At 39.7% G+C, this 19,190-nt stretch overlaps 1 protein-coding gene across 1 annotated transcript in view; it reads right to left on the bottom strand.

The window, feature by feature from the left end:
• rsrc1 (arginine and serine rich coiled-coil 1) overlaps positions 1-19,190 on the bottom strand; it is a 134,568-nt gene that overhangs the window by 1,184 nt on the left and 114,194 nt on the right. Inside the window, exons 7-9 of the mRNA XM_011482566.3 lie at positions 18,638-18,709; positions 3,309-3,415; positions 691-798 (exon numbers count right to left, since the gene is read on the bottom strand). Of these exons, the coding sequence (XP_011480868.2) occupies positions 691-798; positions 3,309-3,415; positions 18,638-18,709 (287 nt within the window). The remainder of the gene's footprint in view (positions 1-690; positions 799-3,308; positions 3,416-18,637; positions 18,710-19,190) is intronic.

The raw sequence follows: 19,190 nt of genomic DNA, 5'->3' as shown, positions 1-19,190 counted from the left end.
CGGCTCTGTGCGAGTGTCATGGTGCTAATGAGGCTGTGTGTGTGGGATGACAGTATCTGAGCTGGGCTAATGGGACTCATCTGTTCTAATGGGATGTGGAGCTGGAGCTGGAGCTGGGGCCAGGGCCCGCCTGGGGCATATTGCAACCATACATCAGCCTGTCTGAGAGTCTTTGCCTGTGTGTGTGTTGGGCTGGGGGGCATTGTGCTTGTATGTGAGTGGGTTATCTGCATACATCAGGGCATAACTTAGTTTTCCTAGTGGAGATAGATGAGTGTGAAGCCCCAGGGAGTGTTATTGGAGTTTAAAGTTTTCCTCCTCGTTTTTCATGATTGGTTTGCAGTCAGAGGAAGAGGTGATGTTAGAAGGCTATGTCGTGTACAATTTGATGCACTGACTTCGTACACTGCAATGAAGTGAATATTGTGGTAGTATTGGTAGCAGGATTTGCAGTTCTAAAAGAAGAAAAAAAGTTTACCAACTATGTCTATGAATCTGTAAACTCAAACCCTATACACAAATCAAAAATGCAGCAAATAAAAGATCAAGAAATGAAACCAATTTATCTAAGCTTCCCAATTAAGCAATTATTGGTTCCAAGACTTTTAAGAAAACTCTAGAAAGCCGGTTGATGGCTCGAGGGGACACAAAAGAAGATAATGAGAAAGGGTTTGTCAGAGGAGAACTTACACTGGGATGGGCAAGCGTGTCATTGTCATTGTAGATTATAGATGTGGGAAGAGAGATGTCCTGAGAATACGCCCTCTCTGACTCCACTTTCACCTCAGCTGGCTCAGTCTGTGCTTCCCAAAACACACAAAACACAACAAATCTGTGACTTTTAATCTGAAATGAATATTATTGAAAGCTGAAACTGAGCACAAATTGAACTGGACAGAATTAACAAGCAGCCGTATAGTACAATGGAAACAAAATACGTGCATAGAATGCTACCAAATATGGAGTTTGAACACACTGTATTATAAAACTATAATGGATTATAATTCAGTGTTTATTTTAGGCACATTCATTTAAAAAAAGAATATAGACATGAATCATTTTAAAAGCATGAGATGTTGAATTTGGACACAAATGTAAAAAAAAAAAGTTTTTGTAATTTGATATTTGTCCAGCAGATGGCACTAACAGAGCAGCTTATTAGGTAAAAAAAACATACAAATGACCAGAATGAATTTATAGGTTTATAGGTTATCAGTAGAGATTGCTTCACTCCAAGTAAATATTGAATACTAAAATATTTAGATCATTATGAAAAGGTCCTTATTTGAGATTTGAATTATGAACAGATGGTCGGAATTACTTTCAAATAGAGGTAGAAAATAAAATCCTTGAAAGTAAAATACATTTGTTTCTAGCTGACTGTTGTCCTCTTTTGGTACTTTGACACACACACACAAAATACTTATTTCACATAAGTGCAATGGTGTCATCTGCGTTATACTGCCAAAAGACAAAATGTTAGAAAACTTTGTTAGAAATCATAAATACTATATGTACCCTAAAAGTACAATACAGAAGGAAAAGCTAAAAACAACAAAAAAAACAACAACTTTTAAGTAGATTTTGTTTACTAAGATCAATGAAGGTGTTAAAGTTTTGAATTTTATGTCTTAAAACTGTCATAACCACCATATTTTAATAAAAGGCGTGTTTTGTTTTTCGTTCATAAGAAAGAAGAAATATCAGAATAAACACTGTGGAGACCGTGTATCTTTAAGAATCTTAACAGCAGCTTTAGAGCAAATGTTTACCAAGCTGGAAGTAGCTTTTTGAGGTTTATTTGGCACGATACTAAAAGTGAGAAGGATGTGAAACACACAGACCAAGAAAGATGATGTTGAGCCAAATAGCAGACACTAAAACTACTCATTATAGTCTTGTGGACTGATATGCAGAATATCCATTTTTAATGAATGCAGCTGGCTTTAAAGGAAGCACGTTTGCTTTTTTTAGTTTCTTAAATATATTTAGAAAGTTTCTCTTGAGTGTCAAATGATAATCATTTATAGTTACCATTCATTGGTTAAAAAAAACATATATTAGCATCAGTCTACAAACACTGAACACTTTTTTGGCTATAATCACTTTTATCCACACTGACTTACAAATATAGAGAAGTTTGTAGGATACAGTTTGTTGTTTTATAATATGTGCATGTTGGCTAAAAAAATTGTGGATGTAACCAGCATCTTTCTTAATAAGTCCTGGACACTTGTGCTCTGCTTTGACCCCCTAACCTCAAAACATATGCAAGTTGCTAGCAAAGACATTATTTTTGGCCAGTTGAATTTCATGCTGTTTTTAGCCATAACTCTTAACATGTTCGAAATGTATTAAAATACAAACATTTATAGTATGTATAGCAAATTTACTGTACTTTTATATGTAAGCCAAAATTATATGGTCCATAAATTAAAAATGTTCAGCTTTTACTTTATAAAGAAACGACATCCATAATTAATATTTTGTAAAAAAAAAATATATATATATATATATATATAAATAAAAATTTAAAGTTAACAAAAACATGGATGAAAAAACACATCTGAATGTTAAAACTGAGTCTTTTATGACTGACGGCAAGATCAAATGAGCCGTTAGGGAAAAATTATTTGAACTTTTATTTATTTTCTTCTAGTTCTAGAATCTTTGAAGATAACTTTTTTCAGAATTAAACATATGCTTGAGCAGATGCTCCAGTATGTCTAACATATCGGATTTTAAGCTGACCAAAGAACAATCCTGCAATAGTATTCACGTGGAATTTCTAAAAAAAAAAAATCAATATTTAAACCGATTTGAAATCTGAATTTGGTTTAATAATGTGAAATCTGGAGCTATTTGAGTCTTAAATCTTTATCAAGCATATCAAAAGATGAAGTACAAGTCTTTCGTTGTCGAACGCTCCCCCCCCCCTTTTTTCTTTTTAAAGCAGACATGAGCCCCAACAAATCTAATTCCTGTTGCTTGAGAGACGGAAACATTTCCATAATGACCCCTGTATTTTGTCTGCATCTGCACAACCAGAGGGGGGTAAAACGCCACAGAGGCGGGACACAAGGAAAAAGCCTGTAGCAGCTTTTGTGTGGGTGCTGCTGCTGCTGCTTCAGAGGTGGCGAATGGGGGGGGGGTCTGCACAAATGGTGCTGAATGGGAGAGCTTGATTTGGTCTCTGCCGTCTCTGGACAGACCGCGCAGCATTGCAGAGAAGGGGGGGAAATTCAATAAGAGACGGAGTAAAAAGCTACAGATTGAAGGTTTTTGAGAGAAAGAGAGACGGAACGCACCTTTACAACGTCCCGGGATGATTTGAAAGCCTGAGGAACAAAAGAATCACTCTCGATGGCCTCGATGTCCTTTATCCTTCTCACTTGCTCCTCCAGAGAAGTTCCCTCTGAAACACATGTTCCACAGAGAAAAAGAAAAAAAAAAACATAAACAAAAGCACACATATCCAGAAGGACTCACATGGAGCATCAGCTATCCCTTGTCGTGTCCTAAAAAGCCCCTGATTTCATCTGGGTTGGGAGCTCTCCCTTGTATAATGCTATTTGACACATACAAGATGAGATATGATAGTCTCCTATTTTAATCTTGGCCTCAGAGAAAAAGCTCTCCTGCTTGGCCAAGGACATGGCATTCTTACAAAAGGCAGAGACAGAAAAAAAACATACTAACAAGGTAATAGCCAGACAGTGAATTACACTCAGATAATGGCATTGTAAAATAATCAAAATATGAACACAAACTCACTGCAGTGGAATTTCATTACAGAGACTAAATGTGATTAAGTTTCATACACTGTTCATGTATCAGAGAGTATTCCATTCCAGCTTGTCCGATCTCCCCCAAAAGAGACACAAAGGGTTTCCAAGAAATCACTCCTGGATATAAACACATCAGGATTCTGCATATCAGATAACAAATCATTTCAAGAATTCAAGAGCAGTCTTTGTCGCGTGGGAAGGCAAAAAATAGGTACGCCACGAAAGTTAGCGACAGGGAGGGAAAAAAAAAGTCTGAATGCTCCCATTATTCTCTAGCTGTCAATCTCTCCACTGATCAGTCAATATTCATCCTTCTCGTTCCCATCCATCCATCCTCTCCTGCACTCTACCATCTTTCTATCTGTCAATCCAGCAGACATCCATGTTTCTCTGCCGCACTGATGTAGGCTGTCATCAAAACACATACACTGAGAGGAACCAGGGAGCATGTGCCGCCAAACATGTGAAATCCCAGCTTTCACAAATGTTTTATGGTCACTGGACAAAGCAACACAAACACAAACACATCCAGATGGGATAATACCAATTAAAAGCAGCTACAGCTGTGTATCAACTCATCTTCATAGCCTTGGTGTCAAATGAATAAATCATGTTTGTTTCCGCGTTCACAGCAAAAATGTCACATGCGATTAAAGGCATCAGCACTTCAACAAACCCGCTTTTGATCTTAATGCCGTGTAGGGCCGGACGACTGAGTGACGAAAAACATTACGCCTTCCTTAACTGACAGGTGATCAGCTTGTCATGCGGCGTGAGAAGATGTGAGCAGAGACCGATTGCCCGGCAGCTCCAAAAATAGCCGTTACCTTGACTGGGCCGCTTGATGAAGTCTGAACACTGGCCCAATATCCTCCAGTAGACGGTGGCCTGTCCTTCACACCGCTATCTCTATACACAACGGTGTGTAGAGATAATGTGCTGAATATGTGCGACTCTGGGAGAGACTGATTTAACATTGTGGCCCCTCAATTAGTTTAGCTTACTTCATTTGTTTTGTTTTTTCCCCCCAATGAACTCTTGTTTGCTGTCCTTTAAACAAGAGCGCCCTACACAAACGGTAACCGCACAATCTGCGTGCGGAGAGCCACACACGTTATCTCCCGGCATCTTCTGCTGCTGTGCTGCCCGTGTGCCATGCAGGGATCCATTAAGGCCTCAGACTTTTTGACAAACACATTATTGGTAGATAAAATGACTTCCATATGCTGTTTGTCAGATGTCAGCGGGAAAAGATATGTATTTCATGAGAAAATCAAAAATAATGGACTTTGAGTGCTGGCCCGGCGAACTCCGAGGAGGACAAAAAATCAATACTCTTGCTGGGTGAGCGCACTCTGCAGCTCGGAGAGGTCAAAGTTGATATTTAATATTGACACATTATCTGGCAAATTAATTTAACAGGTCGACTCAATTGTCACCGCATTAGGAATCCTTATCTTTTAGAGAGAAGTGAAAGCTGAGAAAGATATTAGAAAACAAACCAAATGAGGGGAAAAGGTGTTAATAAAACATTCAGCAAAGTCTGTTTTTTTTAATCTCTTTATGGTGTAAGTGTAATATTCATTATCAGGACGAGGAAAGAATGTAAGCTAATATTTTGTTTATTCAAATCTGAATGAGGGATAGTGACCAAGCAGGGTGTGACAATGTGTGTTTGTGTCCCTGCGTGATTAAATCAATGCATGTCTGTGCTCTGGTACAAAGACGGGCTCAGAAAACTTGCCTGCCCTCTCATTACCGAAATTAGTTGGATAGACAGCGGTGCTAATGAGCGCCTCAAGATCAATAGACTATTGTTTTCTCTTAATAGCTGTTTGTCCACTTCATTGATTAAGACCCAAAGATGAGGAGGGAAAATCAAAGCAGCTGATAGACAAGGATTTCAGCTCGTCTCTTTAGCCGTGCAGACGGCACTATCACACAGCAACTACACGTCTACGCCAGAAGAGGGTGCTGTTCCACAACACATGTGTGTTCGGCCTGTGGGCCATGGCTGTGTTGTCCTTGTAAGACTTGTCTCTGGCCTACAGTTCGTCAATCAAGATCAGCAGAGCTGCATGAGTTGTGGCCGCTGAGTAATTTCAGTAATTGACTGCAGCGGCGGGCCGACTAAATTTGCGCAGCACTTGATGTTTTAATCAAGAAAATCCTAAATGTAAACAAGAGTTTTTCGCTGAAATGGTTTTTACAGTTATTTAGCAAAAGCCTTTGAAGAATGTTATGAAATGATTAGGCTACAACAACATAATTAAGAAAACTCCATGTATACCGCATGAAGATGTGGTTTTTAGAGGAACATTTTTTTCTTCGATGAAGAAAAGTGTTAATTTACTTAAACTGTAAACATTCTCAACCCCACTCCTTAGAATAATAAGGAATGAACATTTATGGTATCAATTTTTACATTCACGTATAAATCTTCAGTAAATTCCTTTCTGTAACCTACTGCATTTAATAAATGAATAGTTTCAGTTAATCTTTTGTTTTTTAAGTCATATAACTTAATCTTGTCACTTAAAAAAAACGTGGCATCTTGGAGTCAGGATTGTAGATTTTCAATACATTTCTAGCCAATGCTTTGAAACTATGCAGCTGTAAGGTGGAGGACTGCTCTACCTTTGAGCCTTTAGGGTGTATGCTGTGCCCTTCAGGGACACGGGAGAAGCTACATCTGCCCTCTACCACGGAATGTCAGGCAGCAAAAGTCCAGAAAATGTTACCAGATTTGCAGCTTTAAAACCAAGACAAAAGGCTGTAGGAGAAGTTTAGTAAATATAGGGACAAAGTTGCAAAACTGTGTACGTCCCAAACCTTACTTTCTTACTTGTGTGGCAGCATCCATCAGTTTCCAGGCTTCAGTAATGCACCCCCCCCCCTCCCTGCACTGTGGTAAAGATGTGTAATTCAATGCTCAATTTAGGCTCGTCTCAGTGGAGATTTTTTTTGCCTGCTAATTGATAGAAATTAAGCCATTAATCAAGCCACTAGCCATCATTCAACCCCGAGAAGATGAATACAAACTTTCATAATAACCACCTTTCCCATTTTAGCCCTCATTAGCATTAATTTTTAATGTAATTATGCTATTCTTTTACACTGAGCTCATAAATTACTGCTCTTTTGTTGTTGGCTGGCCTTGTAAAATCCAAAGTAATGCTTTGTAGTCTGATCTTTAAGGCAATTACTGGCTTCTTCACTCTTTTATCTCCCCGCATTTCCAATAACCTGCTCTCTAATGATTTATCTCCGTTGCCCTGTCCTCCACCATCCACGTTCCCTCTCTCTCCATCTGCTTCAGCGGCCAACGGCTCCGCTGCCAGCCTCCACCTTCAGCCTCCTGTACCCCCCCCCCCATCCCTTCTTTACAGCAGTACCTGATTTGTTTGGGAAACTCGCATCACATGCACGGAGGCTATTGCAAGCACACCAGTCGATTCATTAAGTGTGAATGTGCTGACATTCTTTCTATTCATTTTTCGCCTTCGTTAGTAAATACCAGCTGTGGTGACAATACCAGGGGAATGTCCGCTTGGGAGAGCGGGCATCTTGGATGATCTCTTGTAGGCCTTACCTGAAGGCTGGATGGTGGTGTTTTTGTAACCTCTGAGGTGAGGAAAATCACACACATGCCCACACTCACAGCTTGGCATTAAAAAAAAGCAGAGTTAAGCTTAGCATGGCTGTGTGCTGAGGGCGATGGTGGGGCTGGCCCTGTTCTTAGCAGCAGCATCCTGGCCCGATCAAAGACCTCGCAGGATGACTCTCCAGGCCCAAACAACAGGCTGCTTTAATGAACGACTTGAGACCGGACACAAAAAAATAAAATAAAATAAAAAAGAGGTTACTTATTAAAATCCCCCTAATGAGGTTTCGTTATCAGCACCAAATGACCGTCTGCAGGACATTGTGCGGCTGGGAAGAAGATTGCTGTTTGTTTGGAGAGCATAGACGTTGCCACTAATGAGATTTTTGTTAGCATATCAGAAAACTTTAAGGAGGCACTGCTTCAAACCAGAAACTGACAATGGGATCTTCAACTCCACGCAGAAATATACAGCCAATTTCTGCTGTTCAAGAGGTGTTCAGTGTGGGTCCAGCTTGAATAATGCTTTTAGACTGTATTGATTAGGAAGTGCTGACAGGTTCTGATGTTAGCCCTGGAAATGTATCAAGTGGCTAATGAGAAGCTATTAAGCTCATTGATTTGCTGATTTTCAATTGATAGCTAGCAGGCCAAAGCTGCAGGTCAATATTTAAGAAGTTTTGGATTTGAAAAAAATTAGAGTAAAAGCATTGAAATATTTGAAAATGTTCAGAGAAAAAAAAAGAATTTTAATTTGTCAGAGCAAAGAGTTAAGTTAGTGAGAGCAAAACAAGCAGAATCAGAAACCTATTTTGTATAAATATTGCCTTTACCAATATGGAGGAGATTCATATTTCAGGATATGATCACTAATGAATAATAATCAATACTTAGATTTAACCAAAATTGTTCCATTGTAAACAAAGCAAGAGCAGATCAAATTGCGATAAAAACTTTAGTCACCACAAATCCATTAACCCTTATCTTTCAGAGCCATGGGGAGCCGCTGAAAGTGTCAAGTGCTAAGAGTCACAGGTAATAAAAGACATAAAAAGAAGATGACCTTAGAAGTAAACGCACTAGATCAGACTGATCAGGCACATGCAAGAGAACATGCTGATTGAAGACTTTAAAGATGCTGACAAATGCAGTAACTTTTAATAAACCCATGCTATATAAATTACAGTTTTATTTTGAGTGAAGCAAAAGCATGAAAGAGACTGATTAAAGCAACGTGTAAAGAGCACTGAGGATCCACATTCCCAGGTTGATCCGTAGAAAGACTGAAGCTGCAAGAGGGTTGGATATTTTAATTTACACTCAAATTCTAACTGCTCATGTTCACCGTATAAGGCGACAAACCCCAAACCGTGTCGTCGCAGCAATGACAGGGTGTGACGCCGTCTTCCTGAACCCTGTGGAGGTTCGGGGGTCAACGGGTCACACAAAATGAAGGAAAATCCGAACAGGCTGAGCCAGATGGCCCAAGCGTGTCCCGGAGGAGCGTGCGTATGAGCATGCATGCATGTGTTTGTGAGAGGGAATATGAGCAGAGACATGTCCAATGACAGACAGGTGGCTAAGCTAGTACAAAGCATGTTCCCATGACACACCCTCCCCAAAACACAAACACATAATATACAAAGTGACTCCTATATCCGAATTCCTGAAAAATGCAGGATAATGTTATGGAGAAAGACACACCAGTAACGCACTAAGCAGCCTGATATGCGGTGCTACAACATACATTGCTTATAGGATCACTGAAATGGATTTTAAAAGGCTATATCTGAACACGAGATCAGAATAAATGGTAAAAATGTTGCTTTTCCATATGATGTGACCTATATGCATATGATCTTATAGGATATCTGTTTGGTGTTGGGAAATGAGGAGCAGCTGGTGAACGTGTGTTTTTTCAAAGCCACTTTTGTCTCCTACTGATAGTGATCTCCCACTCACCAGTCAATAAAGGTCTGAATGATGAATTAAAGACCCAAACAACTTGCTAATGACAGGATGACATGACAGCCACGCGCCATGGTCAGCTATCTTCACTCACATCTCTGCCTACTCTCCCCACTTCTTTCACTTCTTTTTCTGCTCGTATGTTCTCAGCTGATCTAAAATCATTTTAGGAAAAAAATAAATACAAGTAGAAAACTGAATAGGCTTTTTTTCCCCTTCTGAAAAATGAGCCAGTGTATTTGAAATCCATGCAAAATCCCAACCGTCTCCGCTGACCTGACTGCACAGAGACAACAGAAACAGAGCAAACCCAAACCAGCTGGGTGAGCGTCTCCCACCATCTGTGTGTGTGTGTGTGTGTGTGTGTGTGTGTGTGTGTACAACAAAAAAACAAAAAAGAGTTGTATGAGTGTTAGCCGATGTCCCGAGTCTGGGCAACATCACAGAATCTCATTAAATAGTGACACTTTCACAGGCTGAGTGGTGAGATATTCAAGATCACAGCCACTTTCTGTGTTGACCGTCTTCAAATGGATATTGGCAGCATTCCTAACATTATTGTATTTTCTTTCCCATTTGCTTCATGTTTGCAGCCTTTAGGATACTGCTGCAAGAGCAACAATTACCTAAAAAGTTTTAGGAAATTAGGTTAAACTGATTTTTTTAGTACAAATATATTCAGTGCAGAGAACTGGGCCTGTCGGTGACACTCACAGACTTCTTTATTAAGCACAGCCCTGTTTTAGTGTGATTAGAAATACGGCGTCCTGCCCTGCCCTTTACCAGAAATAACAAGCATTTGACTGCATTAACTTGATTTTGAACCAGGCTGTGTGTTTGTGCATGTCTGTGTTGACTGTGTGTGTGCAGAAAAAAGTGCATTATCCTCGGTTTTTAGATCTCAGACTGGTCAGCAGCCCTTTTATGAACAACTCTATAATTAGAGAAACACCAAGCAACTAATTACTTAATTGGGAAAAGGTCTTTAAAATGAAAATGATCTCATCAGAATCCTAGCAGGAGGAGGTTCGATTTGAACAGACACTAATGCACAAGCATCACCCTGCACACGGACGCACACACTTTGTGACCTACAGTCGTCTTGACATGCAGCCATCAAGCAACCAACTCTTTCCCTTTAGCTGAGTTGTAATTGATTTTCCCTTTAACTCTGCTGGCTCCTGACGGCCTCTGCTCTGTGTGTCTGAGTGTGTGTGTGTGTTTGCAATATAGGGAAAGGGACAGAGAGCCAGGGTGAGTCCTGTTTATGCGGTCGGCTGCAAACTGTATTAGTAAAGGTCACGGCTGTGTGTGTGTGTGTGTGTGTGTGTACAGGACTAGTAATTAATTAGGTAATTGTCCCCCACCTCCTCTTCCTATGACCTCAGTCGTAGACTAATAACCTTGGCACTATGAGGAACATTTCACTCTTTTGTTCCCCATAACTGGAATAAAAGTTTCTTTTGTGATCTTCAAAAGGACATGGAAATCCTTAGCTATCTATAGAGCGAATGTCCCTACTTTCCTAAATGATTAACTTTTATTAATAGATCTATTTGTAGTCACTATATTTCCTTTTTTATTATATCCAGGTCAGGTATTTCTGCATTAATGCCACACTTTTGATGTTTTGCATTAGCAAGTTCAAAATAAACTATCATGTGAAAACAATTGCATCACATAAAAATGTATATTTAATTTTAAATTAAACAACCCCATCTGTGTTGCCAACTATAAATGAAAACATTTGATATCAGAGCTTTTAAATCAGTATTGGTTTTAAAATACGCAAACATAAATAGAACATACTTTTAAACACCTGGAAGGTTGGTAGTACATTAAAAAAGTAAGAAGTCAGCATAAAAGCTCAGTGTGATTACTTCATCAATAGAAAAACTTTTGTGCTTTACTTTTTGTGCAGTTTAAAGAACTTGATAGGTCATTACACGCCACTTTTCTAGAGTAAAACAGTAGAACACAAAAACTTAAAATGAATGAGTTAAATTGAAATTGAAATGTAAAAAAGCTCATACAAAACAAGAAACTGATTTCTTTGTAGAATGAAGAAAAACGCTGGTGATGTGATGGGACATATTTCAGCTGAAATCATTTGACAGATACCTTTTTGCTTTTTTTCAGTAAATAATCCTTTTTTGCTGACCATAAGACAAACCTAAAACCAAAGAGAGAATGGAGATGGACTCCTTTATGATTACATTACAAGCAACCACCAGTCAGGCGCACAGCATTTTAAAACGGAGACACACCGGCGCATGCTGTACCTCACTAAAACACACACTCTTAAGCGACCTCTGATGTCTAATAACAGATTTTGCAGAGGCGACCACATGGCCAGAGCCACCCAGAAATGTCAGCACTTTGACCCGCAGCAGTCCGAGGGTGTGTCTAATCACAGCAGTCTGACCACCCTGTTAGACTGCACCCAGCAAAATGCTGCTGTTCTTGATTGTGTCCAGATATGCATCTATGTGTGTGTGTGTGTGTGTGTGTGTGTGTGTGTGCGTGAGAGAAAACCCTTTTCACACGCAGACCACGTTTCCAAAACAGGCTTTCAAAATTTTGTAATACTGAATCCTAAAAAAGATTCAATTTTTTACATCCATATTGTCACATTATACGTGGTAACTTACTAATTCAATTAAAATAGAATCTGTCTGATTAAAACAATTAATATCTCATATAAAAACAAAATTACAACCAACCGAAATGACCTAGATATAAACAAATGAACATAGATATAAACAAATGAAAAAAAAAACGAACCCATTTGAGGACTTGATGAAAAGTTGCTGAGCCTACATTGGTTTAGTGTCAGCAGGTTAATTAATAAGGGTCACCTAAAACGATTACCAATCAGAGGGAGTAAAAAAGTCCCGTCAATCATCCGTCTGCTTGACCTGAACCAGTGTGGTGTAAAAACTTGCACGGTCAATTCCTTTGTAATCCATCCTAAAGCGAGAGGCAGCCCGCCTGATTTCAAGTCAAACATGCTTTTCCATAGATATATTTACAGGAATATTAAGCTATAGGCTCTACAGCCACAGACGTGACAGCCACACCGGGAACCATCAGCATTTCATTACTACAGGACAACAAGGTCAAACAGGGTCAGCAGGATTCCGCACATGTTGTGACTGGTTCCTGGGACCAACAGCAGTTACAACAGGAGGTCACCGAGCCACCTTGGCGCTTTCTCTGGTGTGAAAACAGGAAGTTAGAGGTATGAGGGGAAAAAACGGTTTTAAAGATGCAGTGATTAAAAATCAATAAAACGGTAATTGCTTGGCTTATCACCATGCAATGAACCAAATTGGGAAGGCAAAAGGAAGGCAAAGAGAGGGTTGGTGTGCAGTGCGGACGCCAGGGCTTCTTTGGCTGCAAACTGCAGAGCTGAGCGTGGCATGGAAGAGAGAAAGAGAGGAGAGGAGTTTGGGCTTCAGTGGGCCAAGACAAGGAAAAAAGGTCTCCTCGTGATAATTAAATCTTCTCGCACTGATTTTCTGCCAAATTTATTTCCCTGGGGACCAGAACTCTGATTCAGTGCTTACAAGCTCTGCATAACTAATCACTTCAATGTGATGGAACCACAAACCTGAATGAACGAGGAAGAGAAAGGAGAGAATAAAACAGACATGGTTAAGATAAATATGGGGCACTTGCTCTTCACCAAATCAGACGTTACTTGACTAAATCACGTATTAATGTGAAAAGTTGTTTTGGAAGATTAAGGTTGAGTAAACATCCTTCAATTGATTGCTTTCTTGACAACTTTCCACAGAGAGCCAAACTGGCGGAAAAGATCCTTTAATTCCTGGAACAAAAAGAAACCACGAAGCCAATGAAGTGTCGGTTCAATACATCCTCTGACTGTTCCTGGCATGATTGTGTTGAACATAATAACACAACAAATAAGACCATTTATCTGAAGTAACGACAGGAGATGGGGCCACCTCAACTAATCAATACCTGATCGTTGCAAACCAGATTTCCTTACATCAAAATCACTGAGACAGATCTTTCTTCAGCGTTGAGTGCACAAGAGCAATAAAGGGGCCTCCCTCGAGTCCTAGCGTAGATCATATAGCCAACAGAAACGACAAAGTTGGGAAAAAAACTGCAGTGTCTATCTTAAGTGAGGATGCTAGGAACTTGTAATGAGAACTTGGTAGGATTCAGGCACTTCCTCCAGAAACCTCATGTTTTAGTTAATGTGATTAGATCACGGACACGGGATTGCTCGTGTTTACCAGTGGTTGAATTTCATCCCTTGTCCTTCAAGCGCTGCTGCTCGATGAGGTAACGTGGCACGCCACACCGTGGCCTTTGTAATTAAAACATTTAAAGCAGAGCCAGTGCCCCGTGCTCCCCGGGTGTGATATGGGGGTCACGCGCCTGTAGATTCTAATTTGTGCCCCATTAGTATTCATGACAGGCATGTGCTAAATATTTAACAGCAGGCTGGCAGGAGTTTTGTATTGTTAGGCTTTCCAGGTCAAATAATTTGATTTCAAGGCAGATTACATTGAGCGTCAATGTCCAAGCCACCACTCTCACTTGCCTCTCATTTCCTGTCTTTTATTACAACCGAGATAGGCCAGAACTAAAGGGATACGGCTTTGGATTATACAAGAGCTTGTTATCCATGGATTAGCTATTATTTTCAATTAGAAATGGGATCACATCATTTATTGCAGGCACACACACACCTACACTGCTACAATGTGCACACAGAGGCGAAATTTAAGCCTACTCTGTTTAGCAGAGCATTCAATCATAACAAACAGATAAACATTATTTCAAACAAGTGTTGGTGTAAGTCCTAATAATTAGAGTTTTAGTTTTCCCCGACAAAAGGTGCCCCCCCTTGGGGAGCAATGTTGTGCATTCTCAGTCTCAGAGGAAACCGAAAATCTAGACATTTTCTGTTTTAGCCCGGACCTCGGGGGGTGATTGACAACAGTGCTAGTTAAACGGTGATGAGGCGTTAATGGTTGCTGGGTTGAAGAGGGGGGCTGGGGCTAGGGAGGCTTGTGGCTGAATATTTAATGGTCATATAATTTCTGAATACAGACACACACACACATACTGGTACACACCCAACCCGTGACCTGTCCTACACACCACATAATTAGGGAAACAGTCCTTCGTTTAACAGCCCAAAGAGCAAACGGTAGATATACTATATTTCCCTAATGATACGGGTTAAAGAGCTATTATACGTCTCATTAAAATATATGATCTCCCAATCTGGTGGCGGTTTGAGGTAATTGGGACAGAGCAGGTTCGGGGGGGGGGGGTTAAGATATCATCTGTATGCTATAGGCTGGTCTCCGGTCCATGGCTACATACTTTTTAATGCCCAAATGAAAAGATTCTGTCAGAGCATCATCAATGACACACCAGGCTTAGACTTCACAGAATGAGAGTACCAAAAGAGAGCAGATTTTTTTTTTTAAAACCTCAATTCAGCTATAACATTTGGTTACTATGCATTTAAAGAAGATTAAAAACATGGTTTTGATTGTTTTACATAATCAATAACTGCTTTAACAAAAAATAATAAATTGTATAACTATCATATTATTTTACTGTAAAAGCGGGATTTTATTATGATGCCATTTTCCCCATAATATGTATTAACAGAAGTGTCTTTGACTTCAAATAAAAAGAAAGCTGCATTAAACAGACAAAAATCAGGCATCTTTACTTAATATATGGATTTATGGGGACAGTTGTTCATCCACACCATGATAATAATTCAGTAACCATCTAATGTCTAATGAAGAAACTCAAATGGTGGATTCAAATTTAGTATTGATATTTTAGAAAATATCAGTTTTCGTGACATTTTTTTGTTTTGTATTAATCTGTTGCACCTCAAATCAGACAAGGCTAAAGTTGGCGTTGAATTTGACAATTATGAGTTAAGGGAAAATCTATATCACATTTTAATGGTTCCTTAACTAAATGTTTTTACAAACTTCTCCATTTCATGTTTTTTTCTGTAATCATTGTGGGGAGCAGCAACAATTTTGTCGTGTGCATAAAACCTTGCAGAGTTTCAAAAAGTTTTCATTTTTTCTACTAAGATTAACAAGCTCTGCTTGCAGTGCATCCATTTATTGGGACTGTGAAGTCTTCAGTAAAGTGCCAGTTGATAGTTCAGTCAACACAAATGTGTCTGCATCATTACAGCTTGACTCACCGTGTTAGCTGAAGGCCCTCGAGGCAAACATGTAGGAATTCTAAGATGTAGTAGTATAAACAAGCTTTGCAACTAACAATGGAAACCTCCACCTCTATTATTCTTACAGGTTTTGGATCATATGTTTCCTTTTTCAACCACTAGCCTCATCTGGCTTCCTTTAACCAGGCAGCCAAACACTCCTTTTAAGCGGATAGTACTTTGTTAACAGAGGACCACAGGGCCAGTTATTGATCCTCTTTTTCCTCTCTCTAAGTAAACCTTGTTGATAACCCCTCCTCTCTTCTCTCAGCACTCTGCAGTATGTTGCCACAGTTTGCTACAATAATAGCTTGCATATCACAGCATCCACATGAATCAGATCTCCATGGTTTCGATTAGTGCTAAACTAGCTCAAACATGCTGCCTGTCTGGGATGTAGATCTATTTATGAACGAGGCTGTGTAGGTGGTGTTGTTCTTCGCTTCGCCCTCCGTTGGCTTTCAAAGGCTTCCTCATTTCTGTTGACTTAGTGGTTCAAGCGCAAACTTTGCAATTGTGTTGACCTGAGAGAGAGCCCTGCAGAGAATAAGGAGACCTCTGCCGTTCTGCTGTTTAGCAGCAGCAGCGGTTCACCTCCTCCATGTTAGCTACACCAGAGGAAAAGGCTGAAGAGCATGGAGCCAGCTGATTCTGCTTGGAGATATATATTCATGATAGCACCACTATCTTCTGATAATTAGACTATGGTAAAGCATTAGGCATCTGTTGTGCCATTATGACTTTATCCATCTGTCATCAGAAAAAAAACACAAAATAGTAAAACTTAAAGGTACATCATTATCTCATTTAGAGCTTTGAGCAAAATAGATATTAGCGCACTGTTAACATGTGGAACAGTTTGTGTAAGGATTGATTACTTTAGTTTGGTTTTTGGTCGTAGTTTTGTCATAGTCTCGTTGCTGTTTTCCCTCTGACAGTCACACCAGGATCAAGTTGCAAATTAGTCACAGCTGTCTTGATTTATGTTAATTATCTTCAGTGTTTTTAAGTCCCTGGTTTTTAGTTTGTCATTGTCAGGTCATCTTTTCAGCTTTGTCACATTTTTGTTATTTCCATGGTTTTGTCATATTCTAGTTTATTTACTTAATGTTTTGGTTGCTGTCACCAAGCCAATTAAGATTATGAATTGGCATTTTCTAACTATTTTGAATAACTGTAGTTGAAATTTATTTATTAGTAATAATAATAATGATAAGGAAGTGAAGGAATGTGCAAAACTAGGAGTTGAGCCAAAAAGGTGTAGCCAGAAACCAAGAGTTTTTTTGTAACTAACGTGAACTGTAAAGGGGTCATTAAAGGCAAACTAAACACGGTAAAACGGAATGGAGGAACAAATCCATTTTTGTGGAACTGGGTGACGAAAAAGGTGCATGGCTAATTAGTTTCTGATGGCTGGACTTTCAATTGGCTAAAAGGTCAGCTAACTTTAAAGGTCACACCACGGTGCATCATCCGCATCAAGACAAAAAGTTACACACAGACAGAGGCTAGCAAGTCTGACGACAAAAAAAACAACAAACAAAACACACACACAAGAACACACCAAGTGACAACTTGTGATAGTGAGTGTGCATACCGACACACAAAGCAAACTGATAATAGCACATTTGATATTCTCATTTATATCTTGCTCTGGTCAGCAAGGGACCCAGGTCATTACTCTATCTAAGGACTTTTATTACTGTTAGCATATCCACTGCAAATTACTCTTGACTTTATTTGAATGTGCATCAAGATAATCGGTGAGTGTGTGTGTGTAAATGTGTGTGTATAAGCGTTTCCAATGCTGGTGGTGGTAGAGAGTTTCTGCTGAATTTATCGTCTGCAATGCTTCTGCAATTCTAAGCACATTCCTACCTTTCTGTCTGCATTTTTATGCAGATTATACCTGTTTAATAAAATCTATGGAGCAATATCAGCATCTCTGGGTTCGTAATATGCAAAGTGAAGATGCAACATTGGAGCGGAATCGTCATGAACAAGGCATTGGAGTGTTATTCCAAACATACATGTATTAGATTAAGGGAACATGTAGCGATGATCTCATGCAAGAAACAAGGGTATACTCTGCGTTCCTGCAATTTACTAATGTTGCATGAAATAGAAGATATTTGACTTTAATTAGACAAATACAATCAAGCAGATGTTTGTGTGCTTAAGGCAGTACGGAGGTCTGCAACTGCTTTTTTATTGCATTGTTTTTGTATTTAAATTTAAATCAAATAATATATATTTTTTGGGGAATAAGGAATAAATACAGCGCAGCAGCATTTCTGTGCAATTTTGCTTATGCTGACTAAAACAAAACCGTACGGGGTTGACCCATTGTAGACAGGTTCAGAGGCATCTTAAAGAGGAGTGTGTGTATCCTTGAGGCCTGAGGGACGTCAAGAAAATGGAATGTACGATTGCCATGCGTGTGGTTAGTGTATCATCAAGTGTTTGCAAGGATATTATATAAGTAGTACGCACTAATGACATACGGGTGATGCTGCCGTATGATGGCCTTTAGGCAGCCCACCAGTATTGGCTCCTTACTGACCCCACGTGAATGCTGCACGCACGGGGTGTGCAGGTGATACCTAAGTGCCCGTACGACGCCCCAAGGGGTGCGAAGAGTGTGCACCTTTCACTTAAACAGCACTAAGGGCTCCTTGCGCAGGGTTTGGGGGGGTTGAAAAAAGGAAAAATGTGTATGACGTGCCTGGGTCTCACCTACTTCATCCTTACTTATTACCCTTGTGTGTTGTATAAGTGTTTGCTCCAATACGTCACATTTGTCTTAAGGAAGCATGGCGTTAAGATAAATGTGCATGAATATTTTTAGCTCTACAGGCTCACTAAGTGGTCTACAACATTGATATTTCATGCGGGCCAACTGCATGTCCCATACAGGTTAGTCCCTGTATCACCTGCAGACAAATCGTATCCACCCGTAAGGGCAGTTGTGACATTAAACATGTTCTCACGTACAGACTGGATCCATAAAACCACTCGGTGTTCGCTTACCTTCCTCAATCTTCTTCCGGGCCTCTTCCTCTCTCTGGGCAACTTTGGCCTTTAGAACTTCATCTGTCTTTGCTGAAATGACAAGGATCAGAAAACAAATTTACATTTAAATTTGACTCTATGTAACATTGTTAACATTTTACGGAATGTTCAAGTAATTAGTCATTTTTGCACACCGTATTTTCTGGCGTATAAGTCACGTTTTTGTTAATAGAATGGAAAGGGGTACTAAGCACGTTACTAAGCAGCGACTTATTTGTGATTTTTTGAAGCAACACTGTGTACTTATGAAACAGCATAACGAAAAATATCTAGCGACTTCGCTTAATATAAACACTAAGTAACAAATAAAATAAAAGAACACGCGTGATGCTTCATCCTCCTCTCCGTACCAGGCAGCATCTTTTTCTGCTTCTCCTTCATACTCCTGTTAAGTCAGCATTTCTTCCTGAGAGGTGTTTATCGTCTTGGCATAATGAAAAGCTTAAGAGAAAGCGAGGTTGAGGGAGTAAACACTCGTCAGGGCATCTTAAGCATGTCTCGTCAGGAACTG

The sequence above is a fragment of the Oryzias latipes genome, chromosome 13, assembly GCF_002234675.1.
Source record: "Oryzias latipes chromosome 13, ASM223467v1".
Classification (NCBI taxonomy): Eukaryota; Metazoa; Chordata; class Actinopteri; order Beloniformes; family Adrianichthyidae; genus Oryzias; species Oryzias latipes.
Note: the sequence above shows the minus strand (reverse complement) of the source record. Positions and strands in the feature narration are given on the sequence as shown.